The sequence below is a fragment of the Rousettus aegyptiacus genome, unplaced genomic scaffold, assembly GCF_014176215.1.
Source record: "Rousettus aegyptiacus isolate mRouAeg1 unplaced genomic scaffold, mRouAeg1.p scaffold_m13_p_3, whole genome shotgun sequence".
In the NCBI taxonomy this organism is placed as follows: Eukaryota; Metazoa; Chordata; class Mammalia; order Chiroptera; family Pteropodidae; genus Rousettus; species Rousettus aegyptiacus.
In genome coordinates this window covers 149,266,433-149,284,190 of record NW_023416306.1, presented here as the reverse complement: position 1 = coordinate 149,284,190, position 17,758 = coordinate 149,266,433, and the positions used below count along the sequence as shown (strand labels likewise).

Here is a 17,758-nt window from a genome sequence, read left to right as displayed (position 1 = left end):
CACAAGCGGTCTGATTCCAAAGCCTGCACCCTTACCTACACATCATGCTCTGAAGCTCACACCTCTGTCCTGCCTGATGACTGTGGCTGAGGTTTCTACACACCCATCCTCCATCTGACTCATTAAGCCCTTTGGTGCCATACTCCTAGGACTAGCTCCCTGCTATACCACAGCACAAAAGCCCCCCGACCCTGTTCTTCCTGTAACTGCCCCACAGAGGATCCCCATCCCAGCTTTCCGGAGAAACAATGGTATTGCATTTTTTCCCTCCCAGAGACAGAAGACAGGCTGAGACTCACCTGAGGCAAGTCCGTCCCCAAGGAGGGTGCTAAGGATCACCAGCGGAAGAAACACTCCATGTCCCACTGAGGCCACGGCAGACGCTGCAGTACTCTTTGGTGCTATCCTGCCATGGCACATCTTTTATCCGTCTTATTTTGAAAAGAAAAAAATTAAAAGCCAGAAGAATTCTAAAGTCAGCCAGAGGGTAGATTCACCTATAGAAAACAAACAAAAAACAAATAGATAAGTAAAGTGAAAACTTAATCTACATGTTAGTCACAAGCAGGCACTTTGATAAGGAAGCCATAATCACATACAAAGTTGAAAGAATTCTAGCAACTAAATTCCTGCTGCACATAAAGTGGCTTTTCAATCCCTCCCTAGAAAAACGCCAAAACCTGCAGCAAGCTGCCATCAGTGTCAGCATCCAGGAGCCAGATCCTTGTGATAGGACAAGGAGACAAGCTCTGGCTCACCTGGAGATCTGTAGGCACAGCAAAGCTTTCAGTCTGCCCCAACTCTGCCTGGCTGCTTGCCTCAGAGGCTCCGGCAGAGAAGAGAGAGGCAGCTGTTGACCCAGAGCTGCTACAACACAGCCTAGCTTTGCCTTTGCCACATGGACTCCAAGCAAGTTCAAGTAACCGAAAGCAAAGAAAAAAAAAAAGAGAACACGTGTCTTAAGAGAGAACTACACCGCCTAGAGAGGGAATGCAGGAGTGGGAGCCAAGGGTCCAGGCCTGGCCTGCTCAGCCACCAGAGGCTAGATGAGCCCCTGAGGATCTGACTGACTCGACAGCCATGAATCTCAAATATGAACTAATTAACCAAGGCTCACCTGACACACCTGTGACCTCAAAGGCTATACTTGTTGGCTGTACCTGACAATGACTGGGGGAGAGGATGATTACAATTGTTAATTAGCCCCATCACCCGCTCTAGTTCAGAGAAAGACTTCAGAAGAGTAGAAACCAGTAACTTAAAAAAAAAAAAAAAATTCAGGGGTCAAGATTTTTAAAGATTTTTTTCCACATGCCTTCAGGGAAGCAGTTGGGTTGATAATACATTATGATACAGGCCTATTATATTTTACTCAACTCATTTGATTTCATTTATCCTAGTTTATAACAGGTATTCCAAATAATATGATTACACATCCTTTTTTAATTTTCATTCCATAAACATCTCCTTCTCCATTAATAAGGCCTTATGTAAATAGATAGGGGAGCCTGCCATTTACAACCCTAATAAAGGATGCCCCTGAGACTCTGTCAGGGATATCATCTGACTTTAATCCCTATCTGAAGCCTTGACTCAGGCCTATGCTCCCCTTCTAAAAACAGTTACTGTAAATAGCAATATGAGTTGTCTCAGTCCAAAGGAAAATGAGCTATGAGGGTCTTCGATGAGCATGAGCCAGGGGTTCAAGAATAGAGCTAGCCACTGGGTCCTCAAATAGGTGTGACTGTCACAGTCTTCTGTCCCTAGCTTCTACCCAGACTCCAACTTGAGCCTTTCCTGTAAAACAGGATGATTCAATGGAAAGGCCAAGGCATGAAGTCTGCAAGTGACCCAAAACAGTACAAAAATTTTGTGTATAAACATGTGGAATTTGTATATATTTATGTGGCTAAGAATGGCAAAGTCAGAATGCCAGAATTCAAATGTTTCCTCTATTATGGACAAATTACTCTCTTAGCCTCAGTTATCTTCATCTATAAAATGGGAACACTAACCATACTCTCTTCATATGGCTAATATAAGGATTAGGACAAAACGAAGCACTTGACACAGTGCCTGGAACTTTACAAGTCCTCAGTAATCAAGGGATGTTGTTGCTATTATTAATGAGATCTGAGCTGTGGGGACCTTGGAGGTCATCAGACTTCACCTCCTCATTTGACAGATGCTAAAATGAAGGTCTGAAAAGGTTAAAGGATATGCCCAAAGCCATCAGTCAATTAGCAATGGCCCTTTGGTGCTGCTGTTTTACATGCAGCCACAGTAGGTAACCCTACCAGGCAGTCACTGGTCTCTCAACGCAACAACCAGTGGATCATCAAGAATGACACCTGCCTGTGCCACATTATAGCATGTGCACAACAAATATTTCTGTAGTGAATAGATAAGGCCAGATCAGAGTGGTGCTTAGGTGTTCTGTACATGAGTGGAGATCATCAGGAAAGGACTACCCAGAGGAGGTGATGCTAAGCTGACTACTAAAGGATGTGTTTACTGAAAAAGAAGGAAAAGGAGATACCAAACAAATGGATTAGGGCAATGAGAGCACAGCTCTCTTAGCAGAGGCTAGAGGCAGAGGCTAAACTAAGGAGTTTAAACTGTACCCTGAAAACCATGCAGAGCCACAAAGATTAGAATAGGAAGTTATAACACCAAATTCATTTAAGAAGCTCTGGCAGGGATCTTAGAGGATCAGGGAAGGGGCAGTCTCCTAGTAAAAAAATCTTAAATTTATTATTTTATAATTAATGTAGAGCTCTCCAGAGAGCAATTTGATAATATCTGTCAAAAATGCACATAATTCTCTGATTTATCATTTCTATTTCTAGAATCTGTCCTCGGAAATCACATGTGTGCAATGACATCTATGTAGAATATTCACTGCATTATTTATACTGGCAAAGCTTGAATGGGGACTAAATAAGTTGCCGTACACCCATATAACAGAACACTATGCAGTAGTCAAAAAAGAAATGGGCAGTTCAGTCGTAGTAATATGGAATGACTTCCAAAATTAGTAGGTGAAGAAAACCATTTGTGTGCGTTATTTTTAGAGGATGGACACATGTGTGCGTGCGCGCGCCTGAAAATTTCTCTGGAATAATGCACAAGAAGTTGGTAGCTAACAACTGCCTTCGGAGAGGGGAACTGAATGGTTAACAGGGAAAAAATTCCTTATTCACTAAATGTATTCCCTTTTAATCTCCTTGAGTATTGTACCCTGTGCATGCATTATCTATTCAAAGATAAAATATAAAATAAAATTAATGTAGCAAGGCCTTCCTATAGACCACCTGTCTCCTTCCTCTATATGACATTCAAATTAACCTGACTGCTCCCTCTTCCAGGTATAGAGTTACTTTCAGAGGTCAACACAGGGTCATCTCCTGGAGGAATTCTTTTCTGATACTTCACACCATGCCCACCTCCAATAGAAAAAAAAAAACCCTTCTCACTCCAGAAGTGCCTTTACCACCCTTATCTGACTGCACCTCTAATAGGTTACATCTATTTGTTTATCTGGCTCACCTTACTAGACTCAAAGTTCCTTGAAGGGAGGGCCTGTGAATTAGTCAACTTAGAATCTTCAAAAGCCAGCACAGGGCCTACCTAGCACCTGACAGGCCCGTAGCAAATGTCTGCCAGACTCTGGAATACTATGGGGAGGAGACAGTATGGAACTGGGGAAAAGATGCACACAAATGAGCTCTTGTTTTGTTTTGTTTTAAAGAAATAGCTGGCTCCTACCTTACTGCTCAAGCAGCTACCTGGGCTAAGGGACCAAATTCGCCATGAAGCCTAAGACCTAATCAAGTGTAGAATAGATGAGGTGACAGAAATGAAGGCTTTGCCAAGAAAAAAGGTGAACAGAGGGCAGTCAATGGGGTGTTTACATGCAAAGCTGGCCCAAGGGTCAGTGCTTTAGAAATTATACAGAGAAAAGCCAATCTCCACAACCTCAGGGTATTGTCCAAAATGGGAGAACCCAGCTACTGTGAAGAAAGGGTCACACTATATATCTCATCAGTTTAAGAAAGGATCTGCTTTGAATACAAAAGGACAAATGGATGGAAAGCAGGCAGGCTGGCTGGCAGGCCTGTCCTTGAATTGTGGCTTTAGATCAAATCAAAAGAAAAACACTTCAGAACATAGTAAGACTAGGTTTTCATTATCCCTAGAGAAACACGTACATGAAAACTTCAAAAAAAAAGAATACATTTCACTTCAGTGTTCCTTTGGTATATGAGTGACCACTTCCCCTAATTTAAAAAACGTATGGTTAAGTAGAGACAGAAAGTAAAATGGTGGTTGTCAGGAGGGAGGAATGGGAAGTGATACTGCTTCGTGGGTACAGAGCTTCAGCTTTGCAAGATGAAAAAAGTTACAGACATGAATTGTCATATAACATTTCAAATGTACTTAAGACCACTGTTCTGTACACTTAAAAATGGTTAAGATGATCAATTTTATTTTATGTGTATTTTACCACAATAGAAACAATTAAAAATTATGATTAAAGAAGAACTGGAACTAAGCTTCATTTTCAAAGCCTGCACTCACCTATCCTTACAAGGCATATAACATCTAAACTTTGAGGTGAAAAGAGAGAAGAGGGCCAGGGGCTACAAGTTGGAACCACCTCTGCCACCAACCAGCTGGCTGGTCATGAAGATCCTCTGATTTCCGTGTCCACATCTAAAAAACTCTCTCTGGTCTCTCAGAGCCACAGAATTCTCTATGGCATCCAAGCCATCTCTCCCTCCAGCAGCCAGCTTTCCCCTCCGAAACTCAGCGTGAGGCGTCATGGAAAATCTGCATTCATTCACCTTATTTTCTTTCTTGGGACTAGTGCTGCTGCCCCAATAGAATGTGGTGAAGGGAGACCCCATGAGCTAGACTGTCAGCCCCTTAAGGGTAGGGTCTGGCCTTTCCCACCTCTGTGAACCGAGAATATCAAAAGCTGGGTGACTGTGATCTGCTGAATGTGATGTCATGAACACTCATTTCCTGTCCACAATGACCCTCCAAGAGGAAGAGCACTGCTCTTAAGCCATGGCTCTGATCTTGAGGAAGCCACTTACCTCATCCCTGCCTATGTTTCTTCATCTGTAAACTGGGGCTGTTGCTTGCTCTGAATCTCATTAGTCTCTAGTGAGGCTCAAAGTGACAAAAGAGGGACTACTCTGTAAATTGGAAAATCTCAGGTCTTTCTATTTACAGTCATAGTCCAAAAGCCAAGATAGCATAGAACTATCTGAGAAACTACTCATCACAAAATGACGATGACAAACATGGCAGGCTCATGGTGTTAAGGAGAACCTGGAATACGAGCCCAAAGTTCTCATGGTTTGCTTGCTTGTTGTTGTCACAGATGCTTCCAGGTTAACCCAAGAGCCTGCTAAGATTAAAGGTGTCCTGGAAGTCATCCTCAAAAATGGAGCACAACCTGGGGAGGCAGCAATAGTAGGTGGGGCCAACCATGAAATAGGAGGGCCACCCTGTCCCCCAGGGTCCAGATTTCCTCAAGCTGTATGCCTGACTGCATTGGGTCTACCCTGTGGAGAAAGTCATAGTCCTGCTGGATGGGAAGGGTTGAGTCACACTCTAGTGACCCCTCCTCAATGGAGACAAAAGGGTCCTGACTCTGTGAAGCTTGGCTCCCAGGTGCAAGGTGGGTTTCTCTACAGTTCTGTGAGGTCAGCCTAGTTTACATTAATTTTCAGGATAAATTATTTCCTAAACTATGGCCCATCTCTCCATTAGTTAGGAGAGGGAATTGGATAGGTAAAACCAATATAAATCCTTTTCTTGCCTCAAACTAGTACAGAAAGGGGATGGTGGTGGTGTAGAGTCTAGAACGAGAAAGTTTATTCCTTCGATTTACCATTTTCACTGACCCTTATGTTGTCACGTGATGGGGGAAGACAATGAACCATTCTTAAAGCGTGGACAGAATTTAACCAGCTGATTATACTTCAGTACATGGTGATGAGAAGTCCTAACTCTGTCAAGTTCAAAGTTCCCCAGAGAATATGGTTAAGAGAAGTGACTAACATGCTAAGGAGGTCCTTCCTTACCTGTCTTTTTCTTCCCTTCAAAATGTACCCTCTTCACTCTTACTCACCCTGAAATGGCTGGGTCACAGCGGCAAAAGATATCTAAATGTTGATCAGATATTCATGCTTCTGACTCTTCCCCCCAAAATGACAAAATTAAGTTATTTATAGATGTTGTCAGTTATTTTTCCCCCTGTGGATAAATGGCTCCTTCCAATCTTGCTAACCTCTGTATCTTCCCCTTTCTTTTGTGCCACTAACATCTAAGTAATTCAATAGGCACAGAGTCTTCTATTGGACTTTGAGACCATTGAGAGCCAGACGGTTACCTTATCTATTTTCTTTTCATCTCCAGTTCCAAAGCCCAGAAGACAAACATCAAACCCTTGTTAAAATTCACTTCCTATAAATCACGAGAATAATCCTCAGCTTTCCTCATATGCCACCTAAGCCATGGTAGGGTAGGTGTTAGAGGTTCCTTTGAATTTCTCTGATATTCCTTGTATCCTTGGCGTGCCCCCCAGAACTACTCACCACATCTTCTGGTTGTCATTTTCCTGCTACGCTATTCCTCTGGCTTCAGACAGCAGGAACACCAGCAGACACTCTACCATCCCATCCCTAAACCTTCTTCTTGAATAGTCTCCAACATCTCTCTTCTAGAATCTAGCAAGATGACTAAAGCATGGACCTGAATGCAGGAGGGAGCCCTAAGTCCCAGCTCCAATCCACAGTGGATTAGCCTCAGGCAAGCCAATCATTCTTCCTGGTCCTCAGGGGTGAGCCTGGATGATCCCCAAATGCCCTTTCAGTTCTGAGAAATCTGGAATGTCTTCTAGGGAATAGGAGGGGCCCATAAGTATTTCCTCTGAAAACAAGTCAAAAGTTCTGACTGGAAGGAAGAAATATGGAATCCTGCCTCTTTGTTCTGCACAAGCAGTCCTTTCCTCCTACATCTCTCAAGACCTATCCAAGCATCTACCTCCCTCTGCATTGCAGCAAACTCAGAAAACTCCACTTTCCCATTTAGAGCTTAATCAATCCATCAGCACATTTGTATAGGTCATCCGTACACAGCGTTCCTAAAGTGCTTTCCAAAAATAACAAACATCTAACAAAAAAAACCACCCCAGCCTCTACACATACAAGGATTACTGCAGAGCTGTAGCAGCCGAGAAAAAGAGAAAACATGCAAGAGAGAAGGACTGCAGAGAACAAAACAAGATAGAGTCAAGACTGGACAGAAAAAGGGAGAGAGAAGGCTGAACGCCTGTGAGCAGGAACTTGACTGACTTACGCCATAAATTTCCAACCCTTAAGGCAGGAAACCACTTCTATAGTCCCAGCTTCAGCAACAAGGGATGAGCTGAACTAGGACAACTCACTTCACCTCCCTATGCCTGTTTCATCAGTAAAATGGAACAGTTCAACTAAATATCTCTCAGGGAGGCTGGGATCATGGAAAGATGATGCAAACTAGGCCAGAATCTCTGGTCTGCTTGGATATTATTAGCCCGGTGGTCTAGGGCAAATTAGTTTCAGTTCCCGTCTATAAAATGAATAAACAATACCCCCCTCATTGAGTTGTTGCGAGGTGGAAATGAGATAAACATAAAGGAAGCAAGACTGTGTCTGGAACAGCAGGCATTCAAATTAGTGTTGGCTAAGGCCTCTTCCTGCTCCAACAGGCTGTGACTGAGCCTCCAACAGACTCCCAAACGACACTGTTTCAGCTGCGCTGGAAATATATGCCCTGAGATTACACTCAAAACACAAAGTTAGTTTAGAATAGGGAAGAATAGCCAACAGGTTAAACAAATGACTTCCAAAATTCTCTCCCATGACATTCTAAAAATATTTTCAAGGAACTCAGCAATCCCTCCCCCCAACTTAAATAATTATGTATGTCTATACTAAAGTAATATTTGTGTCTAGGGGGACCTACGAGGTCTCCTAGTCTGAATATGTTTCAAGAAAAGATTAGAGGATGGAGCTTACATGTGGGTTACATATGTATGCATATGTATGTAACACTCATTATCTCACACTTATTATCTCATTAAATAGCTGTTATTACCCTCATTTTATAGATAAATGCAATCTAAGAGGCCTAGAAGTCTCTCCTCCTCCTATTGCAAAGGGCTCTGTTCTCTTTTGTTTTCCAATACAAGGTTAAGCTTAGTTGCCTATCTGCTTGGAAAACTCATCAATTCAGCCCACAAGCATGGAAGGCTCTATTGAACCCTTGGCATTACTGGACCACAAACGGGACAACCAATCATCTCTCTCCCCATGGTCCACTCACAGTTACTTAACTGTGGTAAGCTGCATTTCTACAGGCAGTAAATTCCTTCAGAAACCACCAATTCTGCCTCTTTCCGTGCCCCGAGATGCTCAGCATTTACTTGTTCACCGAAGGGGAAAAAAGATAAATACAAAAGACATAATTTGTGTAGGCAATACAAGACAGCAAAGTAGCAGCAGGTATAAAACAGGAAGGTAAAGGGTGTATAAATCCTGAATTTTTAGCCAGGTAGCAAAACAGATGCTTGTCAGAAGTAGCTAAATTGGTCCGTAGACCCTAGAGAAACATCTATGTGTCATCGCACCCCTCTGCTTAGTTCTCAACAGAACTGAGTGAAGCGGGCTTCAATACCCACTTGGCAAATAAAGTCTGGAAAGCTGATTTGCTAAATCTGAGTTCTTAGGGCTCTGTGTTTGCAGTGACTATACTGCACTTCAGCAAATATTTACTGGCTGTCTTCATGCAATGCTTCGGTGATCACAGAGATGAAGTGGGGCGAGTACAGTTCTTATTCAAGGAATTAACAATCTATGTAAGAAGAATTATACCTTTACCTGTATGACACTGTGAAATTGTTACTAGGACCCAATAAAAAAGTTTTTAAAAAGTATCATGAGAACACAGAAGAGATAGGAACAAAGACTTCAGACTGGGAGTAGGGGAAAGGTGAAAGAGAAAGCTGTGAGCTGGACCTTGAAGATAATGCACATATTTAGTGAGCTCTTAGGACAGTTTTGCATGCACAGCACTAATCGCAAAGAAAGAAAAGGAAGGAAACAGAAGAACAATTCACAAAAAGTATGGCAAAGAGAGAAAAAAAAAAGTGATAGTTTTATCTGCAAGACCCACTCAATGCTGCTGTCTGGTAACAATAAATAAATGTGTGTGGGGGTGTGTGTGTATTTACTCAAGAGGCTGTTTAAGTGTAGATTTTGGTTTTCAAAGTACTCATAGCTGTGCAGGAAACACCTTCTCCAGGTCAAAAATAGTGAGCCCAAGAAAGAAAAGTTCTGCCTCTAACTAGCTGATGGAGTTATGTTTACTTTTTACCATCTCTGTGGATCGCTTTCCAAAGGCTTCCAAGTGGGATGGTATAAACAGGTCTGTGTCACTTCCTGGTTCTCAGGCCTTCTGCTACATTCCCAGTCAGCCAGGGAAGGCTGCCTATTTAAAAATAAACTTTAAAATCTCACCAAAAACCCCAACTGTAAACCACTCTTTCCTCTACTTCATTCAATGTCACTGAAATAAAAAGGGGTTGAGCAAGAAAGGAGACAAAAATGACCACAGAGAATGAATTCTCATGTCAAAACAAAAATACATGCTCACTGAATTCGAAGTTAGGAGAGCTGGATTTTACAGATGTTCTGCCTCTAACTGGAAAATATGACCTTGGGCAAGCAAGATGCTTTACCTCCTCACAATACCTGCACTTCAGCATACTTTTAACCCCAATGTAGTTATCCAGTCTTTCTGGAACCTGTTTCTTTCTCTCTAAAATAGCACTAATAATAGGTACTTCATAGGGCTATTTTAAGTATTATATGGAGAAATGCATGTAAAGCACTTAACATAGTACCTGGCACTTAGTGAGACATCGAAACTGGTAGGTATTATAGTTATTCCATCAATCATTATTATCACGATGTTCATGATTGTCTGAAAATGTAAGGACTGATGACCACTACTCGAAAAGTTTTTCTGGCTCCAAAATCCTCTGATTAAGTCACTTTCTCCTTTTCTTTTCTTTCTTTTTCATTTAGAAGGATAGATGGAAAAGGAGAGAGATAAACCTGCAAAGCATGACAGTTACAAATACATCCTCAGGATTTGTTAGAATCACTAGGGTACAGTTAAGAAATCCATCATCGAGTAAAATGGGGCTTATTACCCTTCCCAATGGAAAAGTCTTAACCTGTTCGTTGAATTAAACAGGCAGCATGTGGCAAGTTCACCCACAACACATTGTCTCTACTCCCATGAGCACCAAAGACAACACCCTCCTGGGCCAGCACAATCTGACTTCATCCACCTCATCTGTAACAGTCAGCAGCTCCTCAGAGCAGCCCTAAAAGACAGCACAGCAACCAATCCATTCATTTCTAATAATGTCTAATCCTTCCACAAAATATTCTGTTTTAAATTTAAAAAGTGCCTCACCTTAATTTGAATGTGGCCAAAAATCAAAAGTTAGACTGTAACCAGAGGCTTTCAGCTTTATCAAGACCAAAGTGCTAAACTGTAATTAAATTAAGATTAAATCAATAAATGTTTTCTTTTATTCATTTATTCCATCTCCATGATGTGCCAAATGCTGTAGAAGATGCCAAAAACTAATAAGGTGGGATGAGTGCAAATAATAAAGAATGACGCCTAGGTTTCTGGCCTAAGTAACTGTGTGAATGATAGAAGCCCCCACAGGAGTAAAAGAACAAAGGTAGACAAGCAGATTTTGCTGAAGAATGTCATAAATTTAGTTTGGGTTATTCCTGAGTATGCTGAATTGTACATACTTGGAGGATCTCCACGTAGAGAGGTCTAGCAGGCAAATCAGAAATGAGAATGAAATTCTGCAGAGCACTGTGAGCTTGAGATACAGGTCTGGAGTTTTAAGCCTGCTGGTTGAAACCATGCAAAATAGATGCACTCACCTAGGAAAAAGAGTTGAGTAAGAAGAGAGAATCAAGGACAAAACCCTGGGGAGAACGCTAACTTTTTAAAAAGGCACATCAGAGGAGAGCCCATGCAAGATACTCCCAAAGTACAAGGAAACCAGGTGTGCAGCACAGATGTCAAGAGAGGCACATGGATTCAAGGAAGATGTGAGGGGGAGTTGGCAGATGCAGCAAAGGTCCAGTAAGATGAAGACTAAAAAACGCCTATTGGATCCAGCTGCCAGGAGATCACTAGTGACCTCATCGAGAGTAGTTTCATTAGAATGGTCAGGGCAGATCATATTGACTTGAACATGAATTCAACATGAGAAAGTGGAAATAAGGGCAAACTATTTGGTGGTGGGAAGGGAGTCGGAAAAGAAGGGAGAAAAAAAGAGTGGATGATGGATAGGGGAAATTTGTATCTTATAAATTGTACCTTCTCACTTAACCCAAGGATTTGAGTTAAGGTTTCCTGAACTGCCCAGACAGAGACATCTCACATGGAGAGTCCCTCTGAATTGACACTTCCACAGGCAACGGTTAGCTAAAGCTAGGGAGAAGCTGAGGGGATGAATATTAAAAAGTTGCCTGCTTCCTTAGTGTTCAATGAAAAATCTTCTCCACCCTGTCACCTCTCCCTTGAAACTGCTACCTCTTCTGTAGGCTTCCTGAGTGAAAAGAAACAGTCGACTTAGTGACAGGGCCAGAGAGGTGGTGACCTTTCCTAGTGTCTCTCAGGCCTTAAGATTCTCCATAAATATGGTCCCAGTATCTACCATTTCCCTCCTTCCTACTCAAATGTCACCTAAGTATTTTTCCCTGAGATTCTGGTGAAGGTTAAGGATTCTAGAATGTTCTTTACCTCCATCTACTGAAGATTAACAGCCCCAACAAGGTATGCACTTAAGCCAAACAAGATACAGTCTTTTGGCTCTAAATATTCTCTATCTTGTTCCAAGAAGCCTCTTAATTTATAACCAAATGATGACTCTTCCTGTTCTCTTACTCGCAAATTACCCAACTTCTTGTAAGATGTCAAGGTTGGACAATGAGGCCCCAAGCAAAAACGAGAAGCAGGAACCTGCTCACCATTCCTTCTCTTCTGATTAGCCCCATGCCCCTGACACCACTTATGCCCTTATATAACCCTCTAATTGTCCCTCCACCAAGGTCTATATGATTCAGTTTTAACTTCATCATACTTCCAGTTCTCTCCATGTGGGGGTCCAAATAAGGACCCTAGAAGAAAGGAATCTGAATAGTTAATAACAAAGGATATTCCCTTAAATCGCCAAATCGAAATTAAAAAAGTAATCTTAAATTACTCAAAGTTCAGGCAGAGGTACCTTGGAAGTTGTTAAGAGAGAATATAATAAACACAGAAAATGAGAAAGAAACATCATAAATTAATTAGAGAATCTGATTATTTTCCTCCAGACGAGGCATCTGGACTCATTCCTAATATGTATCTTTATTATAAAGGAACTTACTGGCTTAATTCAATACATTTATTGAGCACCTACATATACCAGAATCCAGGAAAGGTACAAGGATAGGGGAAAGCACATGCCCTTAAAGAGTTTACAGTCAACTTGAAGAGATAGGACACATGTACAAGCAACTACAACATGAAGCAGAAAATGAAAACACATGGATGATATGTAGCCAACTGTCAAAGACAAAACAGAAAAGTAGGCTGGAGCCCAGAAGAGGAAAATTAAATAGTTAATGACAGGATCAATTCATGTGGGTTTTAAGAATCACACACATAATGGAGTTCAAATCCTGACTCTGCTTATTGCTTCTTATGGGCCCTAGATGTACTGCTTTACTGCTGTAAGCCTCCGTTTTGTCACATGTAAAACTGAGGTAACAATACCTATTTCATAGAATGGCAAAGTGTCCACGATTCACACATTTTTAAAGAGCTTAGTACAGTATCTGACACAGAGTAAGACTAGGTAAGATGGGAGGGTCACTGCACATAGAGTATTAATGCTCCTTCCCCCACAGAGCTGTTTGGGCCTAATTCATGGAAAAGCAGCTGAGCACCTGCTACTTGCTCATAGATTGTGCCTAACTGTGCAATGAGTCACCAAAGTTAAATGGGACCATGGTCAGGAGGTATAGGAAGGAGGCTCAAAGTGTGTATGTACATGTTCATGCCACGATAACAAAATCTGTCTCAATGAATCCATTTTCGACAAGTGAACACAGGAAGAAAAAAGGCATCCAAGGTTAAATATTGGTCTGAAGTGATGGTTTGAGGGACTTCTACCTCTAGTCATGATGGAATAACAGGGACTAGATTTACTCTTTTTTTAAACAACTAGAAAGCCGCTATAATACATGTAATAATGATTTTTAGACATCTGACAATAGAACAGGACAATGAGCCCTACCAGTGCCCCCACCTAACTCCCTAAAGAGCTTCCAGGCTAAAGAATAGGGAGAAGAGACATGAAAGATTTAAATAATCTTGCTGAGTTGAAGAGAGAGAGAGTGGGGGATTTAGGGCAGCCAAGGTGACTAGAATTTGTAGGACAAAGAAATTGAAAGGAGGGAGCTGCAAAAGCAAAACGCTCCAGATTTGTAGAGGGATCCTCCTGAGTCTTTAGCTGAGTACTGATCTGTGCGTGTGTGAGAAAACTAGCAAGGCAGAGAAAGAACCAGTGGAAAACAGTAGGCAGCATAAAATCCAGGGCTCACAGAGAGCCAGGAGTTGTTCATATTCTCACTGGCCAAGGTAGGAAAAAAATCTCCTAACACACAAGGCATCAATGGACTCTTCAGAAGGGTTTAGCCTCAATACTGCAACCGTCCTAGCCTTGGACTAAAGGCTGTTCTGGACCTGTCCTAAGGAAACTGGAAAACAAGACTTGAAAGGATCAAACCAATCCCAAGTAACTGAATTGCTTCTGAGAACAAAGCCCAAAAGTATTTAAAGAAATACACAAAAGTTCCAGCACCCAGCAACATAAAACTTACTGTCTAGTTTCAAATAAAAAATTAACAGGCATGCGAAGAGGCAGAAAAAATAACCATAACTAGAGGAAAATAAAACAGCAGAAACAGGCCTAAAAATGATACAAATGATAGAATTAGTAGACAAGGATATTAAAATCTATTATAAATATACTCCATGCGTTTAAGAAAGAAGGCATGAGTATGATGAGGAAAGAAATGGAAGACACGAAGAAGACCCAAAATGAACTTCTAGAAGGAAAGATACAAATATCTGAAATGAAAAATTCATGGGATGGGATTAACAGATAAGACCCTGTAGAAGAAAAACTTAATGGACTTAAAAACAGCAATAAAAACTATCCAGAATGACAACATCAGTCAGAGTGGGGCGAGGTCAAGCAGCCTAACGTATATATAATGGACAGGGGATGGGTAGCCATAAAAAAATTTTTTTTAAGAAATAATGGCTGGAAAATTCCCAAATTTGCTAAAAACTATAAACCCACAGATCCAAGCAGCTCATGAAACCCTCCCAAAAAAGAAGCACAAAAAGAAAACATACGGTACATAATCAAAACGCTGGAAATTAATAATAAAAATGCAATCCGGGAGGCAATAGAGCATCATGTTCAAAGTATTGAAAAAAAAAAATCACTGTGACACTGTTTAAAGCAAAGTTGACAAGACCCGTGAGGTGTCCATCACTAGTCCTTTTTGTGTTGTGGAGTAATATTTTTCAGGGAGGCCTGTGCTGAGTGCAAGATGACAGCCTTGACATTTGTAAGTACAATAGCCTATGAAGAGTGAAAAAGGGTAAAGACTCTTTCTTAGGCTCACAAAATAGGCATTTACCCATTTTATACCTCTGTACTCAGAACATTACAGACTGTAGCTCTTACATAGCCTTGTGGCAACACTGCTTAATACACTGGAAAAGAGACAAGAAAGGTCTATCAGAGGGTTCATCCTAAAGCAGAAGAAAACAAAGTTAGAAATAAAAAGTAAATCTCATTAAGGAACGAGTTAGCCTTACCAGCATTAAGTGTAAATAGGCCTCCTTACCTTCAAATTTACACGTCTGTTGGGTTATGTGTCTGACTGACCTCTACAGATTCAGATGAAATGTTTTTCAGAATGGAAGAATGCTCCTTGAGAAGGGTTGGTATGGATAACTCAAGATGCAAATAAGAGATACTCAAGTCTTATCTATACAATCCAGCCCAGGGCAGCAAAATCTCCTCTTAAGTACCCTGGGCTGGCACCTCATTCTTCAGAGTTAAGCCTTGGACTCTACATCCTGGAGGGTAACTGAAGATGGCAATTGATCTGTGCCATGCATTTTTGGTCTCCACTAAACTATAAATTAAACTGTAAGGTCCCAGGAAGGCCAAGGCCTCATCTGTTTTATATTTTCGTTATAATCCTGAGACTAAACACATACTAAAAAAAAAAACCCTAGTTTACGTGTGCAAGAGGGACCCTCCACCTCAAATTACTTATTGCCTAACTGGTGGTTCTCAACTGGGGACAATTTTACACATCCTCCCAAAATATCTGGCAACATCTGTAGGCATTTTTGATTGTCATAACTTGGAGATGGGGGATGCTCCTGAGATCTAGTGGGTAGAGGCCAGGGTGCTGCTAAACAGCCTATGATACATAGGACAACCCCCCATAATAAACAATTATTTGGCCCAAAATTTCGACAGTGCTGCAGTTGGGAACCCTGGCCTACATGAATAAATGCTGAGCTGCAGCAGTAAATGCCAGTAGATCTACTTCAGTTGTGCACACAGTGCAAAATTCCTTCACACTACTGGAAGGCCTCTTGTCCTACCTCCTGTCGTCGAAACAATTTGATCTTCTTGTTGACCCTAACTTGGGTTTACAGTCCCTCAGAGAGAGAGGAGCTTAGGGGTTCAGACATCTGGCTTTTAATCCCAGCTCTGCTATCAGCTGTTTTGATTCTAAACATACTGCAAAACTTTCCTGCGCCCATTTCTTCCTCAGTAGAAAGAGAGGGGTTGAGAAAGATGACTTAAGAGTTCTCCCAGCTCTGAAATTATATTTGAAATGCTGGGTTTGACCTTATCTATTTACAATGAGCCAAAGAGAAAGGGAAAGTATCCAGTCCTGTTGTGAGTATGCACATCCACCTTCCTGAAGGACAGAGGTTCTTACACTGTGGAAACCAAATTGGGCCAAGGGTAGCTCCAAGGAAGCCAGTTCAGGCACGAGGAACCAGGTAAGGGCTTTGTAAATACTACGTGAAAGGCTCTGAGATTTAAAATATTAATGTCCTCACCAGCCTCCCTCCTGCCTTCTCCAGGTCAATCTTTTTAATCAGTGTGAAGAAGAAGAGGAGGGAAGCCAGGGCCTTGCTATACAATATATGGGCTGTGGAGCAGCAGCACTGGCATCATTTGGGAGCTTATTAGAAACTCTGAATCTCACCCTCGCCTTGATCTATTGATTCGGAATCTGCATTTTAATAAGATTGTCCAGGTGATTCATATGTTTGTTTGAGAAGACTTGGTTTAGGGTATGCTGCCCTTCTAGTCCCTTTGTCACTTCTTCACTTGGTAAAAATGACAAAAAGACTGTCCACAGTCTCCCGATCCCATCTCCTTTCACAGTTTTATGTGTACTGAGAGAGAAGAAGAGAAGAGAAGAGAAGAGAAGAGAAGAGAAGAGAAGAGAAGAGAAGAGAAGAGAAGAGAAGAGAAGAGAAGAGAAGAGAAGAGAAGAGAAGAGAAGAGAAGAGAAACACCAACCAATTCGGAACCTCCAAACCCAGAGTCATCAAAGAGTGACGGGGACAGGTTACTTTCTCCTTGCCTATATCCCAACAAAGCCTGAAAGAGGCAAGGCTTGAAACACCAGCTTTTCCACCTGAGTGATTCGGCCCACCAGTGCAGTTCAAAGATTCCTCCGGAGGAGGGATGGAAAAGGGGGTGGTGAACCCAAAGGTACAAGCTCTGATGGGAAGAGACTCATCATTTGCATCTGAACAGAGACCAACAGGGTACAAAGTTTCATTTCTAAAGTTTTTTTTTTTCTGCGTCTTACATTACATAAAGATTCTTGGGGGCATAGTCTAAAGGGCAAAGCACACACACAGAGTAAACAAAAACACAGCAAGGGTTCTCCTAGCAGAGTGGTGAGGTGCAGCAGCTGGAACAAAGACAATATCTTGATGAAGGGTAGCATAACAGAGGCCTGGAATAGAGAGCAGAATGTGGGAAGAAGGCGGGTGGGGGGGGGTAGGGGGTGCTGGATTCTACCAAGTAGTCAGAGCAGTGAAGGAGATTAGGTTGCTGTTCACCCTTCACCCCACCCACTGCCGCAAGCAACAGATGGCCCAGCCCCAGGCAGCTGGCAGAGACAGCAATCTGCTTGTGCCTGCCCACCCTTCCCCCAAGTACTGGAGATGGTGAGGAGCAGGGTAAAGTCCGGGGCCCATCCCAGGTGGAAGCAACACCTTGAAAGAGTACCTAGGGCAGGGTGGCAACATCACCCGATGCCTTGCAAGAATGAGAACCTCTAAAACAATTCTCAGCACTATTCAAGGTTCTCCAGCTCCCACACACAGGTCTTCAGAGAGCTGGTGAGGCAGGGACTGGGGAAGACCTAGAACAGCTCCCAGAGTGCACAGGGGCTTGTTGGCCTAGGAGGGGTGACTTAATCATTCAACATTTACTATATATATATATATATATATATATATATATATATATATATATATATATATA

The 17,758-nt window shown here is 41.9% G+C and overlaps 1 protein-coding gene across 7 annotated transcripts in view; it reads right to left on the bottom strand.

Moving 5' to 3' along the window:
• Positions 1 to 17,758, bottom strand: part of SUSD6 (sushi domain containing 6) — a 90,799-nt gene that overhangs the window by 49,654 nt on the left and 23,387 nt on the right. For 4 of the 7 annotated variants that reach the window (XM_016131253.2, XM_016131260.2, XM_016131257.2 and 1 more), the window contains exon 2: positions 300 to 497. In XM_016131253.2, coding sequence (XP_015986739.1) covers positions 300 to 420 — 121 coding nt within the window. In that variant the 5' untranslated portion in view covers positions 421 to 497. Of the gene's footprint in view, positions 1 to 299; positions 498 to 758; positions 17,697 to 17,758 lie in introns of those variants that run through there. The other 3 variants (XM_016131254.2, XM_016131255.2, XM_016131256.2) reach the window with 3 other exon arrangements.